The following is a 14,157-nucleotide window of genomic DNA, read 5'->3' as shown; positions in this document are numbered from 1 at the left end:
AAAATGCCCCTGTCTGCTCAGACCCCCAGTTAAACCAGTCGCAGTCATGCTGAAGAGGACTAGGAGAACTTTATTGGGTTGATACGGTCAATAACCAATCGGAAGGCTACGGTTATGCGAGCGGGACGGTGATTGGACGGCTTTGCGTGCGTCTGACCTAGTGCACAGATCTGCTACCCACGCTCTGAGCCACATGAGCGCGCGATCTCCCCGAGTTATACCAGGGTCTCACACTCTCGATCTTGCGGACTTCAGTCGCTTAGCTCGTCTCTGAAGGAAATAGGTGAGTGTTTGTGAACGGTCATCTTTACGGTGTCTGATAATCGCTTGGTTTATTAGAGAGTCTGTTCCGCGGGTTAGCAACACTAGCGGCTAATCTGTGTATAATATTGCGTTGTGTTACCATGGAAATTGCAAATACGCGGTCACGCGCGGGCATCGCGTTATGTTTTGAAGCGGTCCGGTTTATTAGACATATCTGATTCATAAAGTTAGTTATGCCGTGATCTATTACCTATAACCCGTGTTTTTATACTTTTGCGGTTCTTTTTTTCTGGTATTAAGTGAAAACTCAAGCGAGGTCGGTGGACTGTCTGTTTCCTGGCTCCATTAAAAGGTCGGCCTGCATATCAAGAACAGTGGACAATTGTATTTGCTGTGTATTTAGTCAGTTATTCATTTAGCTAAGTTTAAAAAAAACCAACTTGTCTGTTTCTAATATCCTAATGCATCCTACAGGTGTTGCGTTTGTTCCAGCACAAATTTGGATGGTTCAGAAATACCCAAACTCTTCTCTAATCTACATTGGAGAAGTATGAGGGATTATAGCTAGCTATCTCTCCTGTCATTCTTGCTCGCCTCCTGACCCTTATTTTATCTTGCGGTTGGCACATATCGGGTGTTTGTCTCGTGTGTTTCTAATTGGTCACTCGATCTCGAGGATTTGGTGTGTGTGGGTATGTAAATGTATCCGAGTTGGGCCGTTCCTGCACAGAGGAGATGAATTTGTTCCTTTTTGTCAGGGATTACGTGCCAGCTCTGAGACAGACATGTGGCCCAGTTTGTGTCACCCCAGCAGGGAGACTGACAGCTCACTCGTAGACAACCAGAACTGAGTGCAGACAGAGCTGCTCCACCTGAAGCTGAAGCCCCGGTCCACATTACCAGCACAATTACCCACAAGTTCACAGGTTGGTGAATTTTGTTGAAAAATGTAATTGTACTGAATGCTGGTCAAACTATATATATATATATATATATGCTATTATTCACTTTTTATGCCCTTGCTGTTACCGTAGGGAGGTCTTTTTTGGTAAAATATTAGACAGCTACGTACAAACCGGCTATACCGGTATCGAAAACAAACCAGAGTCGTCACTGGTAACATTACCTCTCTGTTAGGCTGTTTCAGCTAAGCCAAGAGTTCATGGTGAGGATTATCCAGATCACTGGATCAGAATACAGTTACCCAGCACCCAGGCCTCCCACAGCTTGATGGGATGTCCCAGCACACCCACCATCAGTGATAAGATAGAAAGCGATGTGCCCCATAGTTATGGCCCACTGTTCATGATTACTCTTGTATGACCGTATGGGTAGTGCTGTTGTTGACAGATTGCCTAGTCATGCTGCGGAGTGAAATGGAAACAGAAATGTGATGCTAATTCCCTCTTTGCGAGCTACAAGCAATTTTAGCAACATGGTTGATTGGGTTTCAGTGTGGGGATCTGACATCACGTAGCTTTGCACATTCCCAGCCATTATGCTAAGCAGTAAAACACTCTACAGCCACATTTTATAAATCAGCTTTTCTGTGTGAAAATCACCATCAATTAATGTGTTCTTTTTTTTAATCAATTACTTTTTTTTCCTTATCAAATTAAGAGGTTTATTTGTATAATGCTTTTTACAACTGATGTGTCTGCACAGCTTTACAGTAATCCAGTAATAGGACAGGAGATCAGTGAGGTGCATTTTTAAAAATCCTGGTAAGAAAGCCAAAGGCAACAGTGGCAAGGAAAAACTCCCTCAGAACTTGAGGGAGAAATCTTGGGAGGAAACAAGACTCACTAGGAGGCACCCATCCTCCTCTGGTTAAAACTACATAAATAATAAATGATTAATAAGTCACCGTACCACCACATAAGACTGCTGTTCTGCTCAGTTGTGCTGATATAATTGTAATATAGTTAATGGTGGAAATGGTAGCAGCAAATAGTTAGTTCCATGTAATATAGTTGTTAGGCAAATAGCAGTTGCAGGAGGGTGGACAACTGGTCTGATGTAGGTAGCCGGAGAGCCCAGCGGTCAGTCTGGTGGATGGGCAGCTGGTCATGGTCTTCCATCAGTGTTAAGCCAGACAAGTGTGCAGTCATTATCAAATGGGATCTCACAGGCCCTCAGGAACAAGCCTGCGTAGGGCTTTATATGTCAAAAGTAGACTTTAATAGTCAATACAGAATTTAACTTAAAACCAGTGCAGTTTTAAGTATTAATAGAACTGGGCTGATATTGATCAGATTTTCTAGTTTTAGTAATACCCCTGGCTTCATTTGTGTCCGAGATGTACAATACAATTGGTCAAGTCAAATGTATTTGTGTAGCGCTTTTTACAACCTGATGTCAAAAAGCAGCTTTACAGAAATCTGGAAGTGAGACAAAGAAGAAACAAAACATAGAACATGTAAAGACAAATGTGACACTAGTAGAAAAAACATTGGGAGGAACCAAGACTTACAAAGGGGACTCATTGTCCTCTGGTCAAAACCACTTATAAATTACTAATAAATGGTATAAAGTCACTGTAACACCACAGTCTGTGTGAGTAGAGGAAGCTTTTAGTAACGTGTCTGTGTTGAGTCAGTCCCATATCCATATATATATATACAGAGGTCACCCATATCTAATACCTTTTATAGCTTTGCATGTTAGATATATATTATAATACTGTGTGTCTATTGCAGCTGTTTTGTTTTTTGCTTTTTGTCTTTGCTTTAGATATAGGTATTATTGTTTTGTTCTCACTACACAATGTACATTTACATCTCCTCTAACCTGAAACATTAATTCATTCAGTATCAGGATTTAAAAGTAATATCATGCAAAATCTCAGAAAAATATTACAGACACAAGCCTGGACATAACAACATCAGCTAGTTTTAATGACATTATTTTCTGAAAATATTATGCAAGTAGAGCTGGACAATGTGACGATATTTATATTCTTTATTTATAAAGAATCTGTCGCCATTGATGTTTTTTAGTCTGTGATTTACATGTATTGTGATAAATGTGTAAAGCTAAAAAGTCTTTAAATATCGTGATCTAGTAATTTTACCATATCGCCCATCCCTGTATTCAAGTATAAATATGAAAGAGACAGTCCAGATGCCTTGCTGTTTTTACATAGATTAACCCCTGTGTATCCTCTGGCAATTAGACATGGGGCTTCCTGCAGAGAGTTCCGAGCACCAGGACTCCTTTCAGTGTGAGCCCAAAGCAGGGGAAGAGGGAGAGGGCTGGGGCAGTGACGGCCAAGCTGAAGCTGGCACCCTAACTCCTTTATCTGCAGGGAACAAGAAGAAAAAGAAAAAAAAGAAGAGGTAAGCTGTTTACATCATTGTAGGCTATTGTTTAAGTAACCATGTTACATGATTACTGTCACAGCCTTAATCAGTACACATAATACAAGGGATGACATACACCTATTGTATGTCTTAACCATGGTCAGTAACTCAAACTGTCAGGGGTGAGCAGAGTGCTTTAGAAGCTCTGAAGAGTGCACAGGTCTGTCCCTTTGTCTGCCTCTTCTCTTCCAGATGATTGTGGATCAATCTCACAAACTGTAAATATGAAAGTGGTGAGTTTCTGTTTCTTTATATGCAGGCTCAAATTCAGTTTGAAGTAACAGATGGATTTAAAGGTATACTTCACACTTTTTAGCATAATCTCTGTGTGCTCTACTGTTAACCTGCGGCCAGTAATTTCAACGTTTCAAAGCGTCACTGTACTGATTCAAAATATACTTTTAATAGAGGCCAACCGGCACGTGCTAAATTTTACCAGTACATGTTCATATAATCCTATATTATAATATAATATATATGTCATGCAGCACATGAAGATTAGGTTGAAAATTCTGGAGTATTCCTTGAAGAAAATTAAGGTGATTTTTGTTTTTAACAGTCCTGGTCTGCAAATTGACCTGTACTGTTCTTTAGCGTTTTGCTGTTCTCTGAACTTTTTGTCATTTCTGTAAGTGCGCCGTGCTGCTCGCAAATATGGCCTGAGAGAGGCTGGAGAAGTAGAGGAATGGACCTTATATTGGACAGATTGTTCTGTCTCTTTGGACAGAGTTATGGATATGAAGCGATACCAGGTATTTATACTATGTACTCCTTTCATAAGCTTAGCCAGTTTTCAGATGCTGATGTTTCCTGTGTTTTCTGCCACACAGAAAATCAACCACTTTCCAGGAATGAGCGAGATCTGCAGGAAAGACCTTCTTGCCAGGAACATGAACCGTATGTTGAAACTCTTTCCCAAAGACTACAACATCTTTCCCCGAACATGGTGCCTCCCCGCAGAGTGAGTTTTGTTTTTGTTTAATTTATTGTAATTATTTGTAATTTATTGTTAACCATTAAAATGTTATAGTTACAAATAAAATATGTTCCACTTATAATATAATGTACATATTAAGTACATGTTCAATGTTCATGTTCATGCTTCAGTTACAGTGATTTTCAAGCTTACACAAGAGCCAAAAAGCATAAGATGTACATTTGCAAGCCAGACTCAGGTTGCCAAGGTCGTGGTATCTTTCTCACAAAGTCCAACAAGGACATTCGGCCAGGGGAACACATGATCTGCCAGGTGTATATATCCAGGGTAAGACACTATTCATGAACCCACACTGCTGTTACAGTAACCAAAACTCTCTTCTTGTGTGATGTTCTTTTCACGTTACAAATACACACTTAGTCTCACACAGGCATTCTCTAATGATGAATTGCATTACTTTTCTTTCCCTAGCCATTCATAATTGACGGATTCAAGTTTGACTTGCGTGTTTATGTGTTGGTGACTAGCTGTGACCCCTTTCGAATCTTCGTGTATAATGAGGGTCTGGCCCGTTTTTGCACCAGTCTGTACAATGAGCCTACCAGCAACAACATGGTAAGAGGCAGCAGTCAACTCAATGATGTACAAAATGCAATAGAATATGTGTTGCTTTGTAATAATCCATCATTTAATTTGAAATATGATAGTATTTAAAATAACAATCAGATGAAGACATTTGCATTGTTTATGATGTTTTTCTCTCTTTTTCACTGCACTCTTTTCCTTGAAGGACAATGTTTGCATGCATTTGACCAACTATGCCATCAACAAGCACAGTGAGAATTTTATCCGGGATGATGACACAGGCAGCAAACGGTAGTATTTTTTCTTTAAAAAAAAAAAAAAAAAGAAAGTATTTTTAGGAAAGATTTTCGACTTTTGGCGAATCAGACAGTTTGGCGCTGTGCTGTCCCGTTGTCTTGACTTTTTTTGTCAACGATTAGTATGCCCTATGTAGTATCAACGATGAATGATGGCATGTGCTTTGGGATTGCTACTTTGAATCCCAGTCATGCTGCTAGCAATTGGCAGCCAGGGCCCTGAGGAGCACAATTGGTCTCTCCAGGGTAGGTAACTTTGTCCATACAACACTGACAACACTTGGCAACACTGGCATCTGCTGGCCAATGCATTAGACCTAGATTCACAACACTGTCCGTCGAGCACGTTGGTTGTCAGGTGACGCTGCATCTGTGGCAGTTCAGAAAAAGATGTTCTGGCTGGCAGGTGTGTGATGCTCTTTACCTTTCCAAGTGTTGGGAGCATTGCATGTGATGAAGGGAATAAGTATGGATTGGGTAACTGCCGATTCAAATTGTAGAGAAAATTGGTAAAAACATTAAAATAAAATTAGCCCCCCAGTGCCCCCCCCCAGCTGTGCATTTGCTCTCCAGTCCTGCTTTCCCTGTACACCAATGAATGTACATTCAGCCCAATTACAGCCAATTACATTTTTTAGTTTTATAATGAGACAGTGATTCTGGGCCTTATTTATGTTACATCAGATATAGCTAGATGTAAACAGGAGATGCAGAAATTTGTCCTGTGCAGTGACAAACTCTTTTCAACCCTTAATACTGAGAAAACAGAGGAGATTGTGTTTGACCCAAATCATTTGGAGACCACTCACCAGTGGATGTACATGATCAGAGCATAGCCCAGGTTAACTTTTATAAATACCTGGGCATGCATGTTGACAATAAACTGATGTGTGTTCAGGTAGAAAGTGTAACAGCGACTATACCTTCTATGTAGGCTTCTATGTCAGGCAGAAAGTGTTACTTCTCTTATCTCATTCTGTAATTGAGAGCATCCTGCAGTTTGGGCTAAGAGCCTAGATTACCCAGCTAACACAGAGAGCCATGAAAATTTCAGGCAGCACCTCACACTTTTATGAAACAATCATTAGACAGGTCCAAAAATTGTTTCAGACCCCACGCATGTCCTTCACAGTTTCAGCTTTGGAACCCCACAACAATTTCTTAGTTTCCCTGTCCATCAAAGCTTTACAGGTAAACCCCTGTAATGCTGTCCTAATTGTTATGCTTATGTTTTGTTTGTCTTTATTTGGACACGTACAGTACCTGAACAGTGAATACACAGATTTCCATCTGTACTATTATTGGAATAGGCCTTAGCTGATCCTAGCTTTTAAACTAAGGAACTGCTTAGTCTTAGAAATTGGAACATTTCACAGGGAAATGTAATGTTTTAAATGTTTTCACAGAAAGCTTTCAACTCTCAACAAGCATCTGGAGGCCATGTGTTATGACACAGAAAAGGTTTGGATGGACATTGAGGATGTGATCATAAAGACTCTCATCTCGGCTCACCCCATTCTCAAGCACAATTACCACACCTGCTTCCCCAACCACGCATCAGGCAGTGCCTGTTTTGAGATTCTGGGCTTTGATGTGCTGCTGGACCACCGACTCAAGCCCTGGCTGCTGGAGGTGGGGTATTTTTGAGTTTGTGGTCTATGTTATGTAATCTTATGGCTAAATACTGGATTGCCTTTTATAATTTCCATCTGTTCTTATTGCTCTCTGTTGCTGTATATGTAGGTGAGTTTTGTTTTTGTATGTGCATTTGCAATCATGTTTTGACCCTTTCTGTGTTTATGTATAGGTCAACCATTCTCCAAGCTTCACTACAGATTCTCGTTTAGACCGTGAGGTGAAGGATGGCTTGTTGTATGACACTCTGGTGCTGATTAACTTGGGGGCTTGTGACCGCAGGAAGATTATGGAAGAGGAGAAGCGCAGGGTGAAAGAAAGACTGCAGCAGAATCGCTCCAGAGAGGCCAGGTTTTACACTGCCGCTTTAACACACAGCCGATAATACTTTTACACACATCAAAATATTTACACTGCCGCTTTAACACACATCCTGCCAATAATACTTTTATACAACATTCCAAATACTTCAGTATAGTTTAAAATACCAAAAATATTTGGAAAGCCAGGTTTTGAAATTCTGTTTTATGGTGCCAACAAAATAATAATAATAATAATTACAGTAATAAAATATTGAATAAAAATATCCATGTCATTCTACACTACATGTAATTACCTGTAAGTATTCATTACCTATACCTAATTACCTATAATAATTCTTTTTTTTAAATCTAGATGGCTGATTGGCTGTGTAAAGTATATTCCATATGTATGTTATTTAAGCACTTATTCATTACCGTGTAGTCCTTTCTAGCTAAAGCTACACTTGCATTTGGTTTGCAATATAAATACACGTATAGAAAAGGTTTGTAATTGAAAGTATTTGTAACTAAGATATTTCTCTGATACCCAGCTCTTATTAGAATTTTTATTTACTTTATAGCTCTACAAGGGTTGGACAATATGCTAATATTTTATTGTATCATTATAAATGTTGTTGCTGTGATACACAATATGCTTTTCTAAACATATTGAGGATATTGACCTATTGATATAGGTCAACATCATTCTGCTTTATGTAACCTCTGAGAAGTCAAACCCCACACACATACATACATACACACACAGAAATTCCTGGTTCAGATTACTCATACTTTCTTGATACTTATATTTTGCATATAAAACTACTCAACCACACCCAGGCATGTTGGATAATTATCAATATCTTTACAAAGTCACTCTCTACTAATCAATTCTGTAAATAGGAGTGAAGAACTTCGGCAGTCCCAGGCAGCCAGCATGGAGCAAATGCAGAGATATGAAAGCAAACACTTGGGAGGATTCCGGCGTATCTACCCCAGAGAGGGAGGGGAGAAATATGAGAAGTACTTCAAACACAGTAGTTCACTCTTCCAGGAGACTGCAGCCTCCAAAGCAAGGGAGGAGTGTGCTAGGTGTGTGCCCCATGTACATGCATCTCCATCTCCTCACAAGAGCATCAAGGACACCATATAACCAAAATAAGTTGATTAAGATTCTAGAGTAAGATGCTGGAACATCAGTTTTCAGGTTTTTGTGTGCACATGCATCTAGGCAGCAGCTGCAGGAGCTGCGTCTGAAAGAAGAGCAGAAGGGAAATCACAGACGGGACCTGCAAGGGGAATCTGCAGGAGAGAAAGCCAAACCACGAAAGTTGCAAACTTACTCCACACACTCCAGCACAAAGTCTGAACAAGAAGACGTGAGTCCTTTACCAGTATGTATTTTTGTGTTCTTTAATAGGTCTGTAAATCTTGAACTATGTGTGTAAAGTCAGTGTGTAGTCTCAGAGATTGCAGACTTTGATGGTTCCATATTGCAGCTGGGCAATTCAAGACCTATTGAGTTTCATTGGTTTAGATGTGATGGTGTTATTTTACTCAGCCACTAGAGGGAGCTAAAATATTGTTTGTGTTTGTCTTGGTGCAAATGAATCTCTAGTAAAATGACTTCTATCTTCAAGTGCATCTCAAAAAAAAAAATCATTACATGTAATGTGACATTTGAATCACTTTTACTTTTACTGTTTTACTTTTGATCAGTATGGCTTATAGATCATGATAATGCGAATGAGAAATGCAATATCTCAAATTATTAGAATAAATCAAAAGGATGTTAAATACAGAATATAGGCAAGTATGTTAATTTATACACTCAATACTTGTTTGGGGCAGCTTTACCACAAATTACATCAATGCAGCGTGGCATGGAGGATCAACTTGTGACACTGCTGAGCTGTTATTGATAGTGGCTTTAAGCTTGTCTGTGTTGTTGGGTTGGGTGTTTCTCATCTTCCTCTTTACAGTATTCCATAGATTGTCTACTGGATTCAGGTACAGAGAGTTGGCCGGCCAGTCAAGCACAGTAATATCATGGTCAGCAAAACATTTGGTAGTAGTTTTTGCACTGTAGACCTTAGTCCTGCTGGAAAGCTTGTCAGCAGATGAAAGCATGAAGTGCTCTAAAGTCTCTGGGTAGACGGCTGCGTTGACTTTCACAGTCACAGTTGACTTTCCTGACAAAACACAGTGGACCAACACCAGATAACATGGCACCCAAACCATCACAGATTGGAAAGTACACACTAGACTTGGATTCTGTGCTTCTCCACTCTTCATCCAAACTCTAAATTTAACTTTTATCTGAAAAGAGGACTTTGGACCACTGAGTACCTTAGTCCAGGTAAGACATTTCTGACGTTGTCTTTGGTTCAGGAGTGCCCTGATTTTAGTGTAATGATTTTACTGTAGCCGCGTTCTTGATGCACTGACCCCAGCTTCAGTCCAAGGTTTTGAAGCGACAGTCCTCACAAGGCTGCGGCCATCCCTGTTGCTTGTGCACCTTTTCTACCACGTTTTCCCCTTCAAAACAGCATTGCATTAATATGCTTTGATTCAGCACACTGCAAACAACCAGCCTTTTCAGCAATGACCTTTTGTGACTTACCCTCCTTAATGTTGGCAGTCGTCTTCTGGAGAACTGTTAAGTCAGCAGTTTTCCTAATTTATGTAGTTTTATTTATACAGTTTGAACAGTAATTTACTCAACCTGTAAATTAAACATTCTAATAACCTGGGAATATTCTAATTCCAAATAATATTTTCTAATTTAATAATAATCTGGATTTCTGGTTTTCATGAGCTATAAACCATACTAAAAATCTATCTTATCTATCAATCGATCTATCTAGCTATCTTTAAATACAGACAGCTCTATGTCTTGAAATATTAATGTATAACCTGTGCATTTCTCTAATGGCCCTTTTTAGTTGCTCTCCATGCCCTCAATACCTTCTTCAGGAGGAGAAACCTCTCTGGTTCTGGATGTGTCCGAAGAGGAAGAGGTAGAGCGAGTGAATGGACTCCTCCAAAGGGAGAACTTGCTGCGGGACTTGGGTGTGGTTGATCAGGTGTACAGGCTACTACATGACACCCAGCGTCAGTTTGACCCTGCCAAGCACCCACAAGAAAAAGCCAGTTTTCATTCACGCAATAGACATGACAAAATCAGCAAGGTAAGAGACCATAATGAAAAGCAACACAAACCTGTAATACTTAGTCTTGGACAGGTTGACAAGGTACAGTTAAGAAACGCTTTCACTAATGGTCCTGTTTGGATAGACCTCCTAGTAGCGAAATAATCAAACCTGCTGTCAGGTTTCAATCCAGGCTGCCTGGGAAAATACACAGATACTTTATTCTGTATGAATCAGCCAAGCAGATCCCTCACAAATTACATCACAATAATGCCCAGTTAACCTCTTGTGCTCTCATGTATTTAAGCAGATGGATTCTCTGGCAGAGTTCTGGAGGCAGAAGCACCCCTGTGCGGTGATTCAGCGGCAGGTTCCTCCTGGAGCTAAGCCCTGTCTGCAGTATGTTCATACTGGTCTCCTGCAGCAGGGCACACACTGGCTCATGCATGAGTCTGGACCTACTCAGCCAGCGCTGACTGAGCCGGCCAGTTTGCAGCGTTATGTAGTGGAAATGACAACAGCGTCAAAAGAAGCTGAGAAGCGAGCCCAGTCGGATCACAGGAGGGCCAGTAGTTCTCATCGTGTGCAGTGCACAAGTAAGCAAGTCTAACCATATGCATGACTGCTGTTTTGCTCCTTTGCAATCAGACAGTGCTGGCATGCTCCAAAAAAAAATTTGCAAATAGATTATATAGTAATTCTTAGAGGAGACAAAATGTCAGTGAATAGATGGAGGTTGGGAAGAGTTGGAGAGTTAAGATTGAGAATGTAATTTTCTATGTCCTCACATTTTTTTTAAAAAATCCCTCATGACTTGGTAGGAGTGTTACGAGTTGTGTTTAAGGACCAATTGCTTGTAGATTTTCTAGAATTATATTTATATTTTAATTTGACATGCTTAAGGTTAGACAGGTGAACAGGAAGTTAGTTAGTTGGTTGCTTAAGTAAAATGATGGGAGTCATGGTCAGACCAGAACAATAGACCTACCAAACATAGTTAATCAGATCAAAATGGTTTTGGCAAAGTGGATGATTTATTAGCACTCTGCTGAAGGTGGAGAAGGTTGAACTACTTTGTTTACTTCGTCACTAGTTATTGAACACCTTTTAGAGAGGGGCTATCAGCCAAATATGCTTTATCATTTGGCTAGCTGTTAAAGCACTGAGCATATAGTGTTTAAATAAAAAAGAAATGTTTTTAATAATATGATTACTTGTGCAAAATAAAAATGACCTCTGTTTTTGTAAATGGCGATGGTGTTGTTTCAAAAGCGGTATTACTCGGTTAACTCTAAGATCTAAGGCTAAAGACATTTATGTTGAACAGTTCTCAATGTTTGGTAAGTTTCTCCTAGAGTAATACTCACCCTCTCTTCTTCAGTTGCTAGCCTGTTGACGAAACAGGGCAGTATAAGCTCCTCTTTTGCGGAATCGAGAACACGGGCTGCCATGACGGCTGTGCCACAACTGGTTCCCAGACGACTCCACTGTGCTCCAGTGTCTTCTGACCCTAAAGCCATACAGAGTCTGTTCGTCATTTCCACCCCAGCCCCTCTGGTCCAACGGCCAGATCTTTCTTACACCCTCCGCAAAGCTCCCCGTAAAGAATCCCAGCTGGGCCATTGAAGGCATCACTGCTTAGAATAACAGTTCTCAACAGCCAAGCAGAGGAGTCATCAAGAACAGTTTCATGCCAGACCTCATTTCCAATCTTTTTTTTCTGCGTTGATTACTCACATGAAACCAAATGTCTTTTTTTTATACTGAAGGACTTCTTTTAAATAGTGGTGTAATAAGTAAGTATCATATACTGGGTGTTAGAATAAAAGAGGCTGGTGCCTGATGCAAGTGACTTATTTCTTTTTTGTTTGTATAACTGAGCCAATGGGGGAAAATATTTAAATAAATAACAACCCATGTTGTTTACAGTATTATCTGAGTAAAAAGATTACTCATTGGTGGAGCAACTCAAACATCTAATGTTCTGTTTAAGACATTTTTTTTCATTTTGACATGGTATATATTTTTTATTCAGTATATCTGATCATTATATTGCTACAATAGATATAGTTACAATTAATTCCAATACATTTTTTTGGTATTGATTAATGTGTTTGCCAGAACTTTTCCAAGGCAAGTCTAATGTTTTTAAAAGCAATTATCTTTTCTTAAGTGACATACATTTTCTCAAAGGGGATTTAGCTCTTTTCTTTTTTTTTTTTTTTATCTTTTCAAAAGCGATTCCAATCTTTAAGAGTGATTCAGATATTTTGACATTTTACAATTTTTCTTTTCAAAAATTATTTATTTATTTTATTTTAACAAATGATCTGAAGACTGCTTCAACTCTCCATTTGGAACAGGCGTCCTCATAGAGATAATCACAGAAGAATCAATCCAGGTAATGTCTGAGGCCGTCAAGGACTGTGAGTAAGACCATTACACGTGTGAAATATCAGGAATCATTCTGATTCTGATTTCATGCAAATTGAAGACATTTCATCCAAAAAGGTAGAAAAAAATGGACAATTTTTGCCCTACATGTAACAATACACATGTACGTACTTTGCTTGCAATGCAAGATAAATTATAGTCTTAAATGAGTAAACTAGGTGGAAGAAAAGTAAGAAAGCAAGACAAAGGTTTAATATTTTTACAGAAAAACACTGGATTTCCAAAATGTGGAATTTTGTGATGCTCCAGAAAGTCTGTAAACTGTTAAGTGGTAATCTAGTCTTTATTTGTTGTTGTCTATCCACAAACAAACATATCCTTTATGAAGAGTCATTGCATATCTCTAATAAATGAATCATGTGGTGCATCAATGCATTAATATGAATATTTTTACTAAGGAATTATGTTCTTGGTGCTGTACTTTTACTTATTTAAAATTAATATTTAATCTCAGTGTATTAGTTAATAATTAAACTGTCACTTAAAAAGTATCACTAAACAGAGTGTTGATATCACTAAGAAAGTGTAACAGTGCTAAAATGTTTGTGATTTCATGAATAATGGAGTTTTTGCTTGAAGTTTGAATCTATGATGTGACCATACAGATCCTAGGCCAGTAGGTGTGGAATGATTCCAAAGTCTTCAAGCTTAAGTGTCAACAAGCAATAAAATATTAACAGCTGTGTGAATTATAATTTACTTAATTAAAAGCTCCAAGACAGTTATGGCATCTGCTGTGAATTTTCAAGTCTATGGGAAAATGTAATTCTTATGCTCATGTTGACCTAATGTGACCTTAACACATCCATAAGAATGCTTCACTGTGATTTTACAGTAATCAGATATTCTGAAATTGTCATTCTTTTTGCAGTAATCTAACAAAGGTAAGCTTTGTGACATAATTATCTAAAAGTCAAAACTACAGACCATACACATACCAGTACACTGAAATGTCATGGTATCAAGTCACATTTTCAAGTGAATGTAGTTATTTAGAACCACACTGTAATCCATGTAAGTGTGACAGAACCTGTATTTTGAATTGATTTACTGCAAAGGGCAAAACTGAGTTACTGATGTAACTGACCTAACTTTGAAAGTGTTCCTTCTAATTTATGTAACCACACAGCGATTGGTCGTGCCCTTTTTTTAATTATGGAAGAAGCAAAG

General features: G+C 39.0%; 1 protein-coding gene across 4 annotated transcripts; it reads left to right on the top strand.

The window, feature by feature from the left end:
- The first annotated feature begins 192 nt into the window (after nucleotides 1–192).
- On the top strand, nucleotides 193–12,464 carry ttll6 (tubulin tyrosine ligase-like family, member 6). Of its 4 annotated transcripts, none has more exons than XM_072668151.1 (16): nucleotides 193–283; nucleotides 1,023–1,190; nucleotides 3,440–3,602; nucleotides 3,822–3,859; nucleotides 4,260–4,378; nucleotides 4,457–4,587; nucleotides 4,734–4,890; nucleotides 5,035–5,178; nucleotides 5,354–5,439; nucleotides 6,851–7,076; nucleotides 7,252–7,430; nucleotides 8,285–8,473; nucleotides 8,613–8,760; nucleotides 10,327–10,572; nucleotides 10,844–11,129; nucleotides 11,915–12,464. In XM_072668151.1, the coding sequence occupies exons 3-16, from the start codon at nucleotides 3,442–3,444 to the stop codon at nucleotides 12,157–12,159; spliced, it is 2,355 nt and encodes a 784-aa protein (XP_072524252.1). In that variant the 5' UTR covers nucleotides 193–283; nucleotides 1,023–1,190; nucleotides 3,440–3,441; the 3' UTR covers nucleotides 12,160–12,464. The 4 variants fall into 4 exon arrangements, with proteins under 4 accessions (XP_072524252.1, XP_072524251.1, XP_072524250.1 ...); XM_072668150.1 differs by having other exon boundaries at nucleotides 10,841–11,129; XM_072668149.1 differs by having other exon boundaries at nucleotides 8,613–8,775.
- Nucleotides 12,465–14,157: the final 1,693 nt, after the last annotated feature.

Source organism: Salminus brasiliensis, chromosome 22 (assembly GCF_030463535.1).
Source record: "Salminus brasiliensis chromosome 22, fSalBra1.hap2, whole genome shotgun sequence".
In the NCBI taxonomy this organism is placed as follows: domain Eukaryota; kingdom Metazoa; phylum Chordata; class Actinopteri; order Characiformes; family Bryconidae; genus Salminus; species Salminus brasiliensis.
This window is presented reverse-complemented; position numbering and strand designations above follow the sequence as displayed.

Excerpts from the sequence above, each read along its gene's own strand:
- ttll6 (XM_072668148.1), top strand. The coding sequence starts at position 3,442 with ATGGGGCTTCCTGCAGAGAGTTCCGAGCACCAGGACTCCTTTCAGTGT. Across the intron at positions 3,603-3,821 it reads AAAAAGAAAAAAAAGAAGAG|ATTGTGGATCAATCTCACAA; the intron begins GTAAGCTGTTTA and ends CTCTTCCAGATG. Across the intron at positions 4,379-4,456 it reads TGGATATGAAGCGATACCAG|AAAATCAACCACTTTCCAGG; the intron begins GTATTTATACTA and ends TCTGCCACACAG.